General features: G+C 45.9%; 1 protein-coding gene across 2 annotated transcripts in view; it reads right to left on the reverse strand.

The window, feature by feature from the left end:
• Nucleotides 1-17,801, reverse strand: part of ABTB3 (ankyrin repeat and BTB domain containing 3) — a 303,807-nt gene that overhangs the window by 15,196 nt on the left and 270,810 nt on the right. For both annotated transcript variants that reach the window (XM_024732211.1, XM_024732210.1), the window contains 4 exons: nucleotides 17,606-17,784; nucleotides 8,503-8,608; nucleotides 4,967-5,069; nucleotides 2,801-2,882 (listed from right to left, as the gene is read on the reverse strand). In XM_024732211.1, coding sequence (XP_024587979.1) covers nucleotides 2,801-2,882; nucleotides 4,967-5,069; nucleotides 8,503-8,608; nucleotides 17,606-17,784 — 470 coding nt within the window. The remainder of the gene's footprint in view (nucleotides 1-2,800; nucleotides 2,883-4,966; nucleotides 5,070-8,502; nucleotides 8,609-17,605; nucleotides 17,785-17,801) is intronic.

The raw sequence follows: 17,801 nt of genomic DNA on the forward strand, positions 1-17,801 counted from the left end.
CTGGGGGGGCGCATGGTTTCCAGCATCTGGCTCATGCTCCAAATGCTAAGGGGCCTTTCCTCCGGGCTGGGCGATTTTTAGGGAGGACCCAAGGCCCCAGAGCAGGGAGGCAGTTAAGAGGTCAGGTCTGGGAGTCAGCCAGGCCTGGGTCTGAAGCTCAGCTTGGCTGTGATGAGCCGTGGGAGCTCGGGCCACTTCCTCTACCTTGTCTGCTGGGTGGGAGAAGAGCCACCTGGAGGGGGAGCTGGGAGGACTGAAGGAGACGACGTGGGGCAGTGGTGCTCAGAGTGGCTCCCTGCAGCAGCATCAGCATTACCTGGGTTCTTGTAAGAAACATGAATTCTCGGGCCCCACCCCAGGCCTGCAGAATCAGGAACTCTGGGGGGCGGGGCCCAGGAATCTGCATCTTAGCGAGTTTTCTGCATCTTAACAAGCAACTCCCTTCACCCCCCCAGCACTTCCCCTGGAGTTTCTGATGCCTCCTAAATTTCGAGAACGACTGTAACTTAGAGCACTGGTTCTCCACCTTGGTTGCACATGCCTCTGGATGATGGCAGAGGGTGGCTACTTCAAAATGCTGATGCCTGGGCCGCAGCCCAGATTCTGATTTACAGCCTGGACACTGGGGATCGTCAAAGTTCCTCAAATGATTCCACTGCTCAGCTGAGGTGGAGAACCACTGGTTTCGAGCCCTGCACGTAGCTGGAGCACATGAAATGGGAGCTGCTCTTATTATTGTTCCTCTTTGGACCAGACTGGGTGCAAATAATGGCTCTGTCACTGACCAGCACTAATTTCCCTGGGTCTCAGTTCCCCACCTCTAAAAGTGGCAAGATTAATCCAGATAACCACATGCAAGCAAAGGTCAGTGCCTCATTCATAGTTGGAGTTAAAAATGGGGAAAATGAGGCTCAGAGAAGACAGTGTCTTGTGCATGGTTATTCCATAAGGATTCTTTATTTTGAAGTTTCAACATAACCAAAGGAATGCATCTCTAATGGTGGAAATACTGACCCCTCAGTGGGCTTTAGGGCTTTAGTGTGAGGTCATGGTGGCTTCCTGGCAGCCCTCTGAATCACAGGATCTGGGGGACCAGGGTCAATCACCAGTGGAGGGAAGAACCATCATCTGGCCAGCCACACTTGGCTTATAGTATGTGGTTCCAATGCATCTTTTCCATCTCCAGTATACCTTAAGACACAGCTGAATGGACTATTATCACTTTCCCTCAAATACACACTGCGATTTCCCACTTTTGTGCCTTTGTTTATGCTGTTTCTCCCTCTGGAATACCCTCTCTCTCCTATTCACCAGATGAGGAAGCTGAGGCTCAGATAGTCTGGGTAATTTGTTCAAGGTCACACGAGGGACAATGGTTTCAAACAGGGGAATGCAGCTGTTTAAACTGGGGAAGGTAGCATTTAGATCCTGAAACGCAGCTCTGTCCTTCAAAGCCTAGATCAGGACCCCTGCCCTACGACCCTGGTTACGGCCATGCTTGCCTCCTGCTTATGTCTGAGTGGTCTCCTCAACCCTCTTGGAATGTGAGCCTCCCGAGGGCCAGCCTGAGTCTTACCCACATTTCCCCAGGGCTGTCCTTCCAGAACTGAACCAGAGGAAACAGATCCTGTTCAGAATCCTATAAACCCCATCCCCAGATCACCCACATTGGCCGACTAACCCTGGCTGTGGGAAGACAGCACAGAGGGGGCCACAGTCTCCTCGGTAGGCCCCCTGCTGGACGTAAGCAGCCCACCAGCCTCCATGCCCCCAATGAGACTCAGAGCTTCAGAGATAGGGCTGCAAGGCCAGATGGGGGTGTGAATTTCTCCTAGTGGCGAGAATGTCATTGCAAGGCTGGATTTACGAATCAGGCATGAAATCCAGGGCCAGATGGCTTCACAGGCAAATTCTACCAAACGTACAGAGAAGAACTTATACCAAGTCTTCTCAAACTCTTCCAAAAGATTGAAGAGGAAAAAGATTGAAGAGGAAGGAACACTCCCGAAGGCATTCTATGAAGCCACCATTAGCCTGATACCAAAACCAGACAAAGACACCACCACCAAAAAGAAAAAAAAAAAAAAAAAGAATCAGGCATGAAGAATGGAGGAAAAGGGAAGACAGCTGCTGTGCCCCCTTAGAGGTGCCCCATAAACCAAACAGTATTGATTTCAAATGGAGGGAGATATGGCAATGTCATCTGGCCTCTGACAAACCTTCCTTTCCTACTTACATTAGGTTCAGACCCATGTTAAAATGACACTGGATTCCCTGAAGTCCACTGGTTCCTGATCACACTGGGCTCAGCCGCCTCTGGGGACTTCATACCTGCTGTTCTCTGCCTGGAATGTTCCAACTCCCTTTCTTAAGCCCTAAGCCTCCCCATGGTTTGCCAGCTTCTCCTCAGCCTGCAATAGTTCAGCGACACCTCATCCGGGGCCTCCCCCAGTCTCCCGGGTCTGAGTCACCATAGCTTGTTGGTTCACCCCTCTCTCATGCACAGCCCATTTTATACTGTAACTCAGAGTTACCCCCTCTGGACTGTGAGTCCCCAGGAGAAGAATGTCCTTTATCCTTGTGTCTCCAGGTCCCAACACAGTGTCGGGCACATAGTAGGTGCTCAGTTAATGCTGTGGGCATGAATGGATGGTACGTGGGAGGGACAGTGTGTGGATGGGGGCCAAGAGTGCAGGAGCTGATGACTCAGTACAGTGGCTGATCCACAGGTGGAGGGTTGGAGGGACCCACCGGTGCCCCGCACCTACCAGCAGGGTTCCAGGCCACAGCAGGGGCTCACCTGAAAGATGGGGTACTTCACGTATCCGATCTCTATGCAGGTGTTGTCATTTGTTGGTTTGTTAGAGAGGAGGGCTTTGAACCTGAGGAGGAACATAAAAAGGGAGATAGGAAGACTCAAAAAGACATCAACAGCTTGCAAGAGACTCAGCTCTCTGATGACAGAACACGTAATGTCTTGTATCCCCTCCCACTCTGAAATACAATGACATATCCATAGATTGTTTAACATAATGCTCCCCCTTCTGACATGATACCATAATTCAATCTGAAGTTAAAACTAAAACTCTAAAGTTAAAAAACAGTGTTTGGAACTGTTAAATCATTTCTCAAACAGGTGATTGGAAAAGAACAAATGCCTTTTAAAACCCCGTCCACCTTGTAGGGCCCATCACAAAGGCTGCCTTCTTCCAGGAGTCCTTCCTGATTCAGGCCTCAAGCTCCTCAGGCGCCCACGGAGCTCTCCACCTCCCTCTTCCTCCCCCTCCCACACAACCTTTGCTCCAAGAGGGCAGGGGCTTCTGCCATTTCTGCCTCTGCTGCCTCCTCAGGGCCTAGGCCAGGCTGGACCTGACGTACTGTAGGTATTTAATCAACACCTGTGGATTACCTAACCATCTCCCTATGTGGGTGATCTTCTGTCTGGGGTTTGAGGTGCATTTTCCTGCCACTGACTAAACTAAGCTCCTTGTGGGTAGAGACTCAGTCAGTGGAACACATGGATACTCAATACCTTTAGAAATAAGCTAAGCTGTGTCTCTTTTTATAAATTAAACTTTAAATTTGAAATAATTTTAGATTTACAGAAGAGTTGCAAACATCATACAGAGACTTCCAGGATGCCCTTCACCCAGCTTCCCCCGATGTTACATCCTACACAGCCATGGTACCTTTGTTGAAACTAAGAAATTAACATTGGTCCAATACTGATCTAGTTCTTCTATGGTGTCACAACCGAGAATCTTGCAAGGGACAGTGTATTTTTCTTGCAGTGGCAAAGCAGACATTTGGGGTATTAGGTTTTGGGGGGGACACTGGAGATGCCAGGAGGCTTTTAGGAACCCAGGGAGTGTTGGCCACACAGCTTCATTAGTGACCTGGAAGTGGGTTTCTGGATCCCAGTGTCCTTACCCTCTGCTCACCCCCTGGCAGCCTGCCTTCTCCTCATTCAGCATCACTTTCTTCTCTGCCCACCTTCACCGATCCCTGTTCAGGTCCCGGGATAATGCAGTTCTAAATGGTCAGCTCTATCTCTACTCAAATCAAAAGGAGAAGCAAGGGCTGTAGCAGAGCTAGCAGGGACGGTGTTATACTACTGTCACTCCAGAGTCAGGGAAAAGTAAGGTTCAGGACCTCTGTGTTTTGGGTGGCTTATGTCAAAGTTCCCTAATATTTGGAGAGCAGGCCTTTCAAGGCTTCTGTGTATGAGCTTTCAGGCTGCATGAGGACACCTGGCTGAGGGAGCTACAATCCAATCCACGCTCTGCTCACGAAGCTCTTTGGCCGATATGTGCCCCATCTGCCTAGAGGAATGGTGCCCTGTCTAAGCCACATAATCAGGCTGATGATTATGCTAGTGCCAGCCCTGTACTCTTTTTCCAAATTGTGGTTAAACACGTAACATAAAATTTACTGTATTAAGCATTCTTAAGTGTAATGTTCACGTGAAGTGTGCTCACATCGCTGTGCAATCAGTCTCCAGGACTTACCCTGTCCCCGTTAAACAACTCCCCATCCCCCTCTCCAGCTCCACCATCCCCACCCTTCTACTTGCTGTCTCTATGAAGCTGATTACTCTAGGTTCATATAAGTGGAAACATACAGTATTTGTCTTTTTGTGACGAGCGTATTTCACTTCATATAATGTTCCCAAGTTCATTCATATTGTAGCGTGTGTCAAAACTGCCTTCCTTTTTAAGGCTGAACAACATGTATACACTATGTATTTTTTAATTCATTCCTCCACTGATGGACTCCTGGGTGGCTTCCCCCTTCTGTCTTTGTGAATCATGCTGCCTGAACACCGTGTACAAATGCCCTGTACTCTTGGATCCTTGATTTTGAGAAGAAAACCTGCCGGTTCATGACGATACCACCCAAATTGAATTTCAGAGAACAGTAACAGCCACCCTCGTAATTCAGTGCTTTCAAAATTGATGACACATACCTTGGAGAGGCTGTAAATAACAGCACTTTGTGGGCATAAAATGGTCTTCCTTCTACCAGAAAGGTAACATCTGACATTTCTTTATTGTTAAGGAAATGAGGATCTGGAACAGGAAAGGGAGAGAGGGTAGCTTTAGAAGAGAGAAGAGTGAGGTTTGGATTCCCCTTTTGGAAACGTGCCCGTAAGAGCTGACAGGGAGGCTATGGCGATAAAATACTCATTGGAGAGAAAGTGACCAAACAGGAGACAGAATCAGTTAAAGGAACACTCAAATCACTGAAATTCAGTTTCTCGTAGGAAAACTTCATAGCTTACTCGCGACTAAAAGTAGCATTTCCCCTTAGAAGCCTCGCCCCCAGCCCGAGTTCAGATGACTGTCAGGTGTGGAAGGTGACCATCCACCCCGCTGACCTCCAAGGAAGTCACCCCCCCACCTCGCTCCTCCTGAAGCTCAGCGCCCTCCCGCCGGAGAGAAGTGCTTCTGAAGGGCTGTCCCCTTGCTGCTGCGTTCCAGGAGATCCGAAATCCAAGCCCTTTTCTCAGGGTCAGAGGCAAACGAGCCAGGCCCCTGCCCACAACTCCAAGAATAAAGAAGTTGTATAACTACTTGTACAACGAGTACTCTAGTACTTACTGAGCTTGCACTTACACGTGTAAACTCATTCAGTCCTGGGAGAAAGGGACGGCTGTCAGGTGTGCAGCTGGGGACACAGACGCCAGGAGTCACAGTGACTTGGCCAAGCAAATGGCAGGTGGAGAGGCCAGGATGTGAACCTAGACATTCTGACTCCAGGGCCTGCATTGCTAAGCACCGGGATCCTCCGATTTGCCTGTCATGTTGGCCATTTTTCCTGGGGCTACAGAAGGTGCCAGTCTGTCCTCAGCTCAGCACTTCTGTCTCACTGGGAAAATCCACCAACACTCCCGTGCACCCCTACACGGCTCCACCCCACCTGGCTTCTAAGTCAGACCCCTGGCCTGGCCCCATTTTGCCCAGGCCCTGCTGTAACTTGGACCCAGAATTTGCCTTCCTGGCTGATTCGCCCCAGGGGGTGGTCCTGGATGTCCTCCACTCATATTTCTCTGTCCGTACCTACAGCCACCTCACCTCTTCCCAATAAAAAAGTTTTAATTTAAAACATATCAAAAAAAGCATTAAAAAGTCAAAATCACCTGTAATCCCTCTATCTTAAAAAATTTTTTTTATTAAAAAAAAAATACAACAAGGGCTCCCCTGGTGACACAGCGGTTGCGAGTCCGCCTGCCGATGCAGGGGACACGGGTTCGTGCTCCGGTCCGGGAAGATCCCACATGCCGCGGAGCGGCTGGGCCAGTGAGCCATGGCCGCTGAGCCTGCGCACCCAGAGCCTGTTGCTCCGCAACAGGAGAGGCCACAGAAGTGAGAGGCCCGCATACCACAAAAATACAAAAAAACAACAAAACCCAAACTTCTAAAACTCTCCAGGTAAAGGGAAGAGAGGCTATAGGGGAAGGCCCCAGCGTTGACTAACACTTCTCCACTTGCTTTAAAGACTGTTAACAGGTTGGAGTGACTTTCTCCCTCTTCTCAGCCACCTGCCTCCCTCTGCTGGGTTTCTCTCACTCTCACTGTCCACTTCCAACTAGCCCCCACTCCTGCTTCCCAAATTGCTAATATCTCCTACCTTTAGCTCTTTTTACCATTCTCTCCCAGAATTCACTGGGAGGGCAAGAGGACAACATACTATAAAAAAATAAGGCATGTGCTCTCCAGTTTGCCATAGTCCCCACCACTCCCTATTGTCTTACACCAAACTCATTTCAACCATTTTTATGACCTGCCTGGCTCTACAGAGATGCCAGTTTGGAACCTTTGTCACTACTCTTATCTTTCCTTTCAAGTAGATTCCTAAGGAGCTACTATTTGGCCACCTTTAGTTATCTGAGCCTGAAATGCTGTATTGAAGATGCAAAACACTATTTGTTCCATATTCCACTTATTAGTAATTATGTCCTTTTTCTTTCATCTTGTGAGCTTTGAGCCTCTCAGGCCTGCCTTTATTCTCTTGGTGCTAATAACCCTTGGGATTCCAATGCTTGGGCTGAAAACCAGGCCCTTTTAATCGCTGGTGAAAGAAATCTCAGCAAGTTCAGGAGGAAAAAAAATGTTCCCTCCTCTCCTATAGCTACAGGAAAGCAGATTTTATGCTGCATCAGTGAAACAGCCCTTGCAAATGTTTGCTCTAACAAGGGTGTCTTGTAAGGCACCAGCTGTCAGAGATTATTGCTATGTCCTGGCAATGTAACCTTCAATCTCTAAAGCCTGTTAATTTGATTGATCTTTATAATTTGTTGCCCTGATAATATTTTAATTAACACCTGCTTTCTACAAGGTACGAACTACTAGCAGTTTTAGTACATTCTGGTTTGCCTACATGAATGGGCATAAAGAAAACCAGACAATTTGGATTCAACTGCTAAGTTTTTCATTTTAGCATAAAAGTTGTATCATTTAAATTAACAGGTTATTCATGACAGGAACAAAAATACTTTAAAACAGTTTCATGAATTTAGCCTTTTCATTAATTTAAACTAGCTCACCTGTTTCAAAAGTAGGGGTTTTGCTAAAGGGTAGAATTTTTCAGATGCTTCCATTTCTCCAAAGTTCCCTGGTCTTTCCAGGAAGAGGAAACAGGAAGTAGGAAAGTCCCCAACCTTCATGGCGAAGGGAGTCCTTTATCTTTAATATTTTATAACCCCCAGGCAGTGAGAGGCCCTCACAACAGAAGGTTCATGCTTCAGGATTCAAGGCAGCTGGGTGTTTGCCTTCTTGCCAGGCTGATCAACCAGGTTGCAAGCAGACTCAGGATCTTCCGAATGAAATCAGTGCCTGATGGAAAGGTTTATTCTGGAAAACCCCAGAAGCCGGACTGGAGAACGATGGAATTGTGGCTTTGGGGGGACCTGGGTTCAAGCTCCAGTTCCACCTGAACTGATGCTGCAGCCTCTGAGAGCCTCTCTTTCTTCAGCTTTGACCAGGAGGACACTGTGCCTCCTGTGGTGGCCCAGGGATTGCTTGACAGAGAGTAGGTGAGGGGCTTTGCTGTGGCCAGCTCAATGCCAGGGTCAAAGAAGGGTGAAAAGTATTGTCACTGTCCCCAGCTTGTTCCACCTCAGGGAGGAGGGACTTCTTAGAGGGGAGGCTGGGGGAGAGCAGCCATGCATGCACAGCTCAGCCTTCTCTGGGACTTTACCTGGCTGCTGGAAGTGCGTGGGCTCAGAAGGTCTTGGGCAGCCCGTCACTGTCGGTGACTTGCAGTAGAAAGGCACTCAATGGAGGGATGAGATTTGGGCGAGTTCCCTTGTCCACACCCCCAAGGTATGTTCTCCAAACAGTTTAATCGCATAACAAAGGTAACATCCGATCTCCACCTACCTCACTCCAGTCTCCACCTCGTTTGCCCTCCAACACTCCCACCTTCTTTTATGGCATTTGCTTGCTCCCTGCCCTCAAATCACAAAGCAACAGCGCAGGGCAGGACCCGGGAAGCACTTACCCAGGCGCGAGGTCTGTTTCCGTTTGATCTCTGTGAGCTTGGGGATGGGGTAGGGCCCGTAGCAGTGAGTGAAGATGACACACAGCTGCTGGCTGATCACTTCGTTCTGTGCAAAGGAAAGAACAGCTCACACTGCTGGGGGCTGTGCACTCATCCAAGCTGTGCTGTAACAATGGGTTCCTCCCCCCAGGCGAGAGGAGCCCACAGACTTACTGCAGATTCTCAGAGAAATTCCCCCGACATCACACGTTCACTTTGCCCCCTCAGGCCCTGGATTCGCTTGCTCTGTTTGTCCACTATTTCTAGCAGGTTCATTGGTGGAAGTTTAATTTGTAATTAAATCCTTTCTTGCTCCAATCATTTCTTTACTATCCATTAGAAAACAAGTTTTGTAACTCACAGGATGGAAAATAAGTTTTTAACCCTAAACACACCTTTATTAATACTCCAAAATTCTGGCAGCAGGTAATTATCCCGAAAATCACAGCAGGAAGCCCTTTGGGTCCTGTTCTTGTGCTCTCCATGACCAAGATACAAATGCTCCTGATTTGGCTTTCTTCTGAATTTGATTCTGGTGCTGAAGCATTTCCAGATCCAGGAGTGCTCAGCATGTAGGCCCTGACCTGGGAGGCCTGGGCTGGGAGAGGTAGGTCTGGCCAGGCTCATGTACATGGCAGCCGGTTAGCAGTTGTTATTGGCGTGCCGCTGGGGCCCTGGAATTCAGGTTTCTCACGGAAAATGCTGGGTATGTGTGCTCGTGGGGTGAACTTGGGTCCTCGGGACTCGGAACTGTGCGGTTACACAGAACTAGACAGGAATGAAGCCAAGTTCCTAACACCAGGGTTATCAGAGACTCCCCTGAGATGGATTCCTGTGGATTTTGGGGCTGACATCCTTCCTCTCCTCCTCTAACCCCTCACTCCTCTCCTAAAAAGATACTGAAACACTTTCTCTTCTTCACAAAGGAGTGCTAGGATTGATCCCAAAGGTCCTTTTCAGGTGGCTTAGGCGGGGGTTCTACACAGTGGTAAAAACCTGGACAAGGGGGCCAGATGGGACTGGGTCCCAGTCCTGGTTCCTCACCCACTAGCTCTGTGACCTTAGGGAAGTGACTCAGCCTCTCTGGGTTTTGGTATTCTCTTCTAAAGTGGATTAAAACTACCTGCTTGGTGAGGTTGCTATGAGAGCTAAAAAGGATAACACATCCCAATATACCGCTGAACCAAAGGAAAGTGCTGAGATTTGACCATTTTTAACCTCCCAAACAGCAATTTCCCATAATTCAGACGAATGCCTATTTTTCTAGACCCTAAAATGTCATAAAATTAATGGCAGCTTTTAGGAAGAGGAAAAAGAAACTCACCACATTAAACACACACACCCATTTTTAAGATCCATTTAACTTGAGAAATACTGGAAGGTGGAAAAAGCTGTGTCTCAGAATCAAGAAAATGAGGAATTACTGTTACTATCTGGGGACACTGGCAGGGAGTTCTCTGCCTCAGTCCACTGTCAACAGCGACTGACTCTTCCCTACAGAGGCCCCTCCCTTGCGGGATGCACTGACCTGTGAGCAGTGAGCTGCTCTGCGCTGCCACACCCCTGGGAAAGGTGGAGGTGGGAAGGGTCCCCACCTCCAGAGGATTCTGCGAGGTCAGCATGTAGCCCCACTGGAGTTGTGTACAAGATGAAACTGAACACACAATGAACTCAAGTGCTTTTAAATAGTCATCCATGTGTTTTGATATGTACCTTTTATTCATGTCAAGTGAGGAAGGTTTTCAATTTATGGTAGTAATACAATGTTTCCTTTCTAACTACATTTAATGGAAGGCAAATTGATTTAAAGAAAAATATCAGTGGAAATACCCTTGAGGAATGAAAGGGAAATCAGACATTATCAGATGAAGGAAAACTCAAAGAATTTGTCACCAGGAGACCTACCCTAAAAGAATAGCTGAAGAAAGTTCTCTAAACAGAAAGGATAGAGGAAGGAATCTTGGGACATCAGGAAGAAAGAACAAAAATATGGATAAACATAATAGGTTTTCTTTCTTCTCTTGAGTTTCCTAATTATGTTTGATGGTTGATGCAAAAATTATAAGTGTCTGATGTGGTTCTAAATATGTAGATGAAATATTTAAAGACAATTATGTCATAAATGGGGGAGGTAAAGGGACATAAAGGGAAGTAATGTTTCTGTACTTTACTTGAACTGGTAAAATGAAGACACCAGTAGTCTATGATGTTATACACACACACACACACACTATAATACTGCAAGCAACCACTAGAAAAACTATACAAAGGCATACAATCAAAAACACTACAGACATATAAAAATGGAATTTAAATAGTGTTCAAGTAACTCCACAAGAAGGCATAAAAAGAAAAGAGAAAAAAGACAGAGAGACCAAACAGAAAACCCAAAATAAGATGGCAGGCTTAAGCCCTAAAGTAGCAATAACTGAGTAAAACATAAATGGTCTCAATGTACCAATTAAAAAACAGAGATTGACAGAGTGGATGAAAAGCCCAACTATGTGCTTTTTACAAGAAAGTCACTTCAAATCTAATAAAACAGGCAAAGGTGACAGTAAAGGATGGACAAAATATATCACACGAACATTAATCAAAGGAAAGCAGGAGTGGCTCTATAAATATTAGATAAAGTAGATGTCAGAGCAAAGAAAATTTAGCAGAAGCAGAGAGGGGCATTATATAATGATAAAAGGGTTAATTCACCAAGAAGATACTGCAGTCCTAAATGTGTATGCACCAAACAACAGATCTGCAAAATATGTGAATCAAAAACTGACAGAACCAAAAGAAGAAATAGACAAACCCACAATTACAGTTGGGTTCTTTCTCAACGGATAGAATAACTAGACAGAAAATCTGTAGGCTATGGAAGAACTCAACAATACCATCAACCAACAGGGTCTTATCGACAGTTATGGAAACACTCCACTCAACAGTGGCAGAAAACAGTCTTTTCTTTTTTTTGGCCACATTGCATGGCTTGTGGGATTTTAGTTCCCAGACCAGGGATCGAACCCAGGTTCCCGGCAGTGAAAGCACTGAGTCCTAACCACTGGACCACCAGGGAATTTCTGAAAACATTCTTTCTATTGCCCATGAAACCAAGATGGACCATATCCTGGGCCATAAAACCAACCTCAAAATTTTAAAAGGATTGAAATAATACAGACTGTGTTCTCTGACCACAATGGAATCAACCTAGAAATCAATAACAGAAAGATAACAGGAAAATCTCCGACTACTTGGAAACTAAACAACACATTTCTAAATAATTCATAAGTCAAAAAGGAAGTCCCAAGGGAAATAAAAAACACACTGAACTGAATGAAAATGAGAATAAAAGGTATCAAATTTTGTGGTACACAGCCAGAGTAGTGCTGAGAAAGATAGGCATATATAAGAGGAAAAGTCTCAAATTAATATTCTAAGCTTCTACCTAAAGAACCTGGAAAAAGGAAAACAAAATAAGAACAAAAAAGAAAAACAAAATAAGCCCAAAGCAAGCAAATAATAAAGATAAGAGCAGCAATCAATGAAACTTAAAAAAGAAGAGTAGTAGGGAGAGAAGACACAAATTAACAAAATCAAGAATGAAACAGGGGCTATCACTACAGACTCTGTAGACATCAGAAGGGTAATAAGGGAATGTGATGAGCAACTCTACACACATACATTTGACAACGTAGATGAAATGGACCAATTCCCTGAAAAACACAAAGTACCCCACCTCAATATTAAGTAGATAATTTGAATAGCTCTGTAACTATTAAAGAAATTGAATTTATAATGTAAAAAACTTCCCTTAAAGAAATCTCCAAGACCAGATTGAAAAGGAAGAAATGAAACCATCTCTACTTGCAGATTACATGATTATCTAAGTAGAAAAATCCCAATACATCTGCAAAAAACTCCTAGAACTAATAAATGAGTTCAGCAAGGTCACAGGATACGAGATAAACATACAAAAATCAATTGCATTTCCATATGCTAGCAATGAACACATGGACAAAAAATTAAAAATATAACACCATTTACAATTGTTAAAAAAAGAGAAATAGTTATGTGTAAGTCTAATAAAACATGTCCAGGGGCTTCCCTGGTGGCGCAGTGGTTGAGAGTCCGTCTGCCAATGCAGGGGACGTGCGTTCGTGCCCCGGTCCGGGAGGATCCCACATGCCGTGGAGCGGCTGGGCCCGTGAGCCATGGCCGCTGGGCCTGCGGGTCCGGAGCCTGTGCTCCGCAACGGCAGAGGCCACAACAGTGAGAGGCCCACGTACAGAAAAAAAAAAAAAAAAAAAGAAAAAAACACATCCAGGACTTGTACCCTGAAAACTCACAATATTGATGAAAGAAATCAAAGAAGATCTAAAGACACCAAGAGACTAACATGTTCATGGATTGAAAGACTTAACATAGAAAAGATGTCAATTCTCCCTAAACTGATATAGAGGTTTAACACAATTCCTATCAGTCTCAGCAAGATTTCTGTTGTTGTTCATATAGCAAATTTGTTCCAAAATTTATATGGAAAGGCAAAGAACTAACATAGCTAAATTCATTTTTGTGAAAGAAGAATAAAATGGAAGGAACAAATTTACCCAATTTCAAGATTTATTTTATAGCTATAGTAATTAAGACTGTGTGGTAATGGTGGAGGGACAGACACATAGATCAATGAACAGAATGGAAAACCCAGAAACAGACCCACACAAATACGCCCAACTGACTTGACAAAGTTGCAACAGTAATTTGATGAAAGAGAGATAGTCTTTTCAACAAATGGTGCTGGAGCAATTGAACATCCACTGGCAAAACAAAAACAAAAACAAAACAACTTTGCTCTGAGTCCCGCAGTTCATACAAAAATTAACTCAAAATGAAAATGAATCACAGACTTCAGCGTAAAACAGAAAACTATAAAAATTCTAGGAAAAAAATGCAGGAGGAAATCTTCATGATTTAGGGCTAGGCAAAGCATTCTAATGCTTGTCATCAAAAGCATAAGCTCCATAAAAGGAAAAACTTAAATTGGACTTCCTCGAAATGGAAGCTCTGTGAAAGACCCTGTTAAGAGGATAAGAAGACAAGCTGCAGAGTGGGAGAAAGTATTTGCAAACCATGTATCTGACAAAAGACTATTTTCTAGAATTTACAAAGAACTCTCAAAATTCAACAGTGAAAAACCAAACAATTTAATTAGAACACGGGCAAAAGACACAAAGAGACATTTCACTGAAGAGGATATACAGATGGCAAATAAACACATGAAAATATGTTCAACATCATTAGCCATTTAGGGAAATGCAAATTAAAACCACAATGAGATACCACGTATACATCTACCAGAATGGCTAATATAAAAAATAGCGATAACATCAAACAGGGAGGATGTAGAGAAACTTCATTACCCATACTTTGCTGGTGGGAATATAAAATGGTGCAGCCACTCTCAAAACCAGTTTAGCAGTTTCTTTAAAAACTAAACATGCAACTTCCATACAATCCAGCAGTTGCACTCCTGAGCATTTATCCCAGGGAAATGAAGACTTATATTCATATCAAAAAGCTGTGCAGGAATGTTTACACAGCTTTATTTGTAATAGCTCAGAACTGGAAACAACTCAGATGTCCTTCAGTGGTGAGTGGTTAATAAACTGTGATCTGTCCATACCACAGAGTACTAGTCAGCAATAGAAAGAATCAAACTATCAACACGTGCAATGACCTGGAAGAATCTTCAGAGAATTATGCTGAGTGAGAAAATCCAATCCTAAAAAGTTACATACTGTATGATTCCATTTAAATCACATTCTTGAAATGACAAAATTAGAGAAATGGAGACCGGATTAGTGGTTACTGGGGCATAAGGAGGGAATGAGGGCAGAAGAGATATGGGTGTGGCTGTAAAAGGGCAACATGAGGGATCCTTATGGTGATGGGAGTTTTCTGCATGTCTACTGTATCATGTCAATATCTTGGTTGTGATATTTAACTGTCACTTTGCAAGATATTGCCAATGGGGGAAATGAAGTATCTCTCTGTATGTTTTCCTACAACTGCCTGTGACTCTACAATTGTCTCAAAATAAAAAGTTTAATTTACAAAACGCAATTTTAAAACAGTGGGGAAAACCCCTAAAAACGTGTATAAACCACAAGGAAAAAAAAACCCAAAACACATAGCTCATGTCTCACCCTGGACATGAGCTATGTGTTTTGTTTTTTTTTTCTCTCCATGTGAACTGAATAGAACAACGCTGGAGGCTTTAGCCTCCAGCGTTGTTCTATTCAGTTCACATGGAGAGAGACCCCAAATGTCCACCACGTTCTGAGAAAGGCTCCGTGCCATTTGATTTCATCTCCTACACTTTCTCCTGTGTCCCACTTCTTCCTGCTGCCCCAGCACATCAAGCACGTTCCCACCTGGAGCCTGAGCTCCTGCAGTTCCCCCACTTGGAATGCTTTCCCTTCAGACCTCTGCGTGGCTGGAAGCTTTTCCTCACTTAGGTGGTTGTTCACATGCTACCAGAGACTACATCGTTGTCCAAGTTCATTTTTTTCATAGTATTTATCATGCTCTCACTCTCTTTTGCTGACGTATTTCCTTGCGTACTATGTGTCTGCCCCTCCCCTGGCCACAGTAAGTTCCATAAAGAAGGTAAAGAAGGTCCTGTCACCCCTGTAGCCTAGGAGGCACTCATGACTACAGAATGAATAAATGCCCAGAGGAGTTATGTGTGGGAGAAACGGGCCAGGAGCTCTCTTTAAATAGATGTATTTTAAAAAAATGACTGTATTGTTCTACTCCTGGGGAACTCTAGAGACACTGAACCCTTTTAAAGATAAAATTTATAACTGGGGGCAAAAAAGCACATCTGCAACTAGATTTCAAGTAACGTATGACCGAGCACGAGTCACGGATGCGGAGAAGGCATCGCCTCACTTTACAGGATGGCTGTATCTCTGTGAGTTGACCATAAAGTGGATTTATTTATAGGAATTCTATATTCTTACCCACTACTCTGATAGAACCAGGTATTTGTGCCCACAGAACAGCAGACATGATTTGAACAGGAATCCGTTAGTGGAGGGAGAAGGGACAATGCTAGCTAGTTGTGTGATGCATGGCTACTCCTTTCCTCCAATAGGACACTTTCTGAAGGCAGAGCTTTGCAGCACTTTCTCACCTCTCTGAACTTCTCTGCCACCGTCTCTCTCCAGACATCTTTTGACCCCAGGAACATCACCATGTTTGGGGACTGCTTTACTTGCCCCGGCAGCCAAGGGAAATTGATCACCTCTTTGTCCCCTGTGGTCACTGTACATGGTGGTGTAATACCACATCTCACCAGTAGGGGTTACCATTGACCACCCCCCCCCATAAGGGCAAACTTGACTCTTGAAAGCACCCTCTTCCCCAGACTTGCCCCCCCTCCTGACCACGCGCTGCTCCTGCCCCATCCCTGGCTCCCCCCACCCTCCAAGATCAGTACAGCTGACAGGGAGCAGGCTCTAGTCCACATCTGCCAAAGGCCCCTGGCTTCTTCCAGGCCTCCAGCTGCTACTTTCAGAGGCTATTGGCTGCCCTTTCCGGGTGGTGGCTGAGTGGGGTATAAGGGGCCTGCTGGCGTGCTAGCAATGTTCCATTTCTCAGTCTGGGTGCTGACCACACAGGTAAGTTTATCTTGTGAAAATTCATTAGGATCTATAGTTACGATCTGGGCACTTTTCTGATGTATCTCATTCTTCAAAGTGAAGTTTACTTTAAAAAATCCATAGATTAGCTTCCCTCAATACATAGGGTGCCTTAGTAATTTCTGGAACTCCCACTACAGCCCGTAGAAGAGAAAAAAACAAAACCAAACCAAAAACCAATTAGAACACCAAGACCCTGGGAACAGACCTAGCAATGATTTTTCTCTAAGGTGGTTTCTTAGGTAGTTTCAGGCCTTATTTATTTATTTTTCAAGTTGCGGGGTGAGGGGCAGGGAGAGTTTGGTTTTGAAATACTTCCAGCAGGTTTTGCTCTTTGTGGAATCACTGAGGCTCATTACCCGAGGGCCGGCACACCTCCTCCCATTTTGGGTCTCAGTGGGGCCTGACATCAAGCACAAATCCGGCTCCCAGAGGCTGAGACTCTGGTGCTAATGAGAATACCTAATGGGACCCGCTCTGGACCCCAGGCCAGGTGCTCCAAGGCTCAGGGAGCAGCTGGGTGTGTTGCTGCTGCTGCTTTGCTGTGGGGCCATCCCTGCCACCTGGAGAAGGCTGCTCCCCCTCTCCACTCGTGACAGCTTGTTGGCCAAGCCTGGCAGGGGAACCCACGCTGCCCTTTTGGTTCAGAGGCCTGCCTACTTCCCTGATACTTCACAGGTTCCAGCTATCTTAGGACCCCCGGGTCCTGCAAAGCCTGTTGTGAAGGGGTTGCGGCATTTCCCTGTTGCTGGGAACATAGTGCCAGCAGGGATTCAGAGGCCCTTGAGGAAGGCGTGAGCCTCAAGCGCTAGGCTCATGCGATCCTCAGACCTGAAAAGCCTTCTCAGGGCCTGGCTTTCCAGGGACCTTGGCAGGGTCTGCATCTTGTCGACCTAGAGAGCTACACGCATTTCTCTCTTCCTGCTGGATTCCTAATGTCCATCCAGGCCTGCCCTGGTCTCAGCGCCTCAGTGACCCCTTCCCTGAGCATCTCACACCCCTCAGAGCCTGTGCCACCCAATTTAACATTGTTTCACAAACCACCTCAGATGTCCTTGGGGCCCATGGGTGGGCTTTAGCTCCCCAGCTTTCATGCAAATTCCCCAGGCTGGAAGGTATCTTTTACTTTGTCCCACGTGCCCAAGTGCCTTGGGACATAACAGGTGTTCAGTAAAGCGGCTGCCCCATGAAAGGCTCTACAAATAGCTGTAACCAGCTGGGGTACATTTGTGCCAGTGCTGTGACTGCAGGCAGCCCACCCCCCCCACCACGTGGGACAGGGTCAGGGTCAGGCTCAGGGAGCACGGAGATCAGAGCCCCCAGCCTTTCTCTCTGCCCACAAGCACAACGGCATTAAGCCCTCGTACCTTGCTGGCTTTCAAGATCTCGAACATGAGGGGCAGGCCCTGGGTGACGAGCTCCTCCGTGTACTCTTCCTCCTGAATGGTCTTAAACTCCTTCAACAGGCACTGAATGAGAGGCCGGCGGTGCTGCTGGAAGGCGATCCGCAAAGACTCCAGCCAGGTGTGCAGGGTCCACGGGACACCTGGAAAGGGGGCAGGT

Source organism: Neophocaena asiaeorientalis, unplaced genomic scaffold (genome assembly GCF_003031525.2).
Source record: "Neophocaena asiaeorientalis asiaeorientalis breed wild unplaced genomic scaffold, Neophocaena_asiaeorientalis_V1.1 scaffold418, whole genome shotgun sequence".
NCBI classification, from domain to species: Eukaryota; Metazoa; Chordata; class Mammalia; order Artiodactyla; family Phocoenidae; genus Neophocaena; species Neophocaena asiaeorientalis.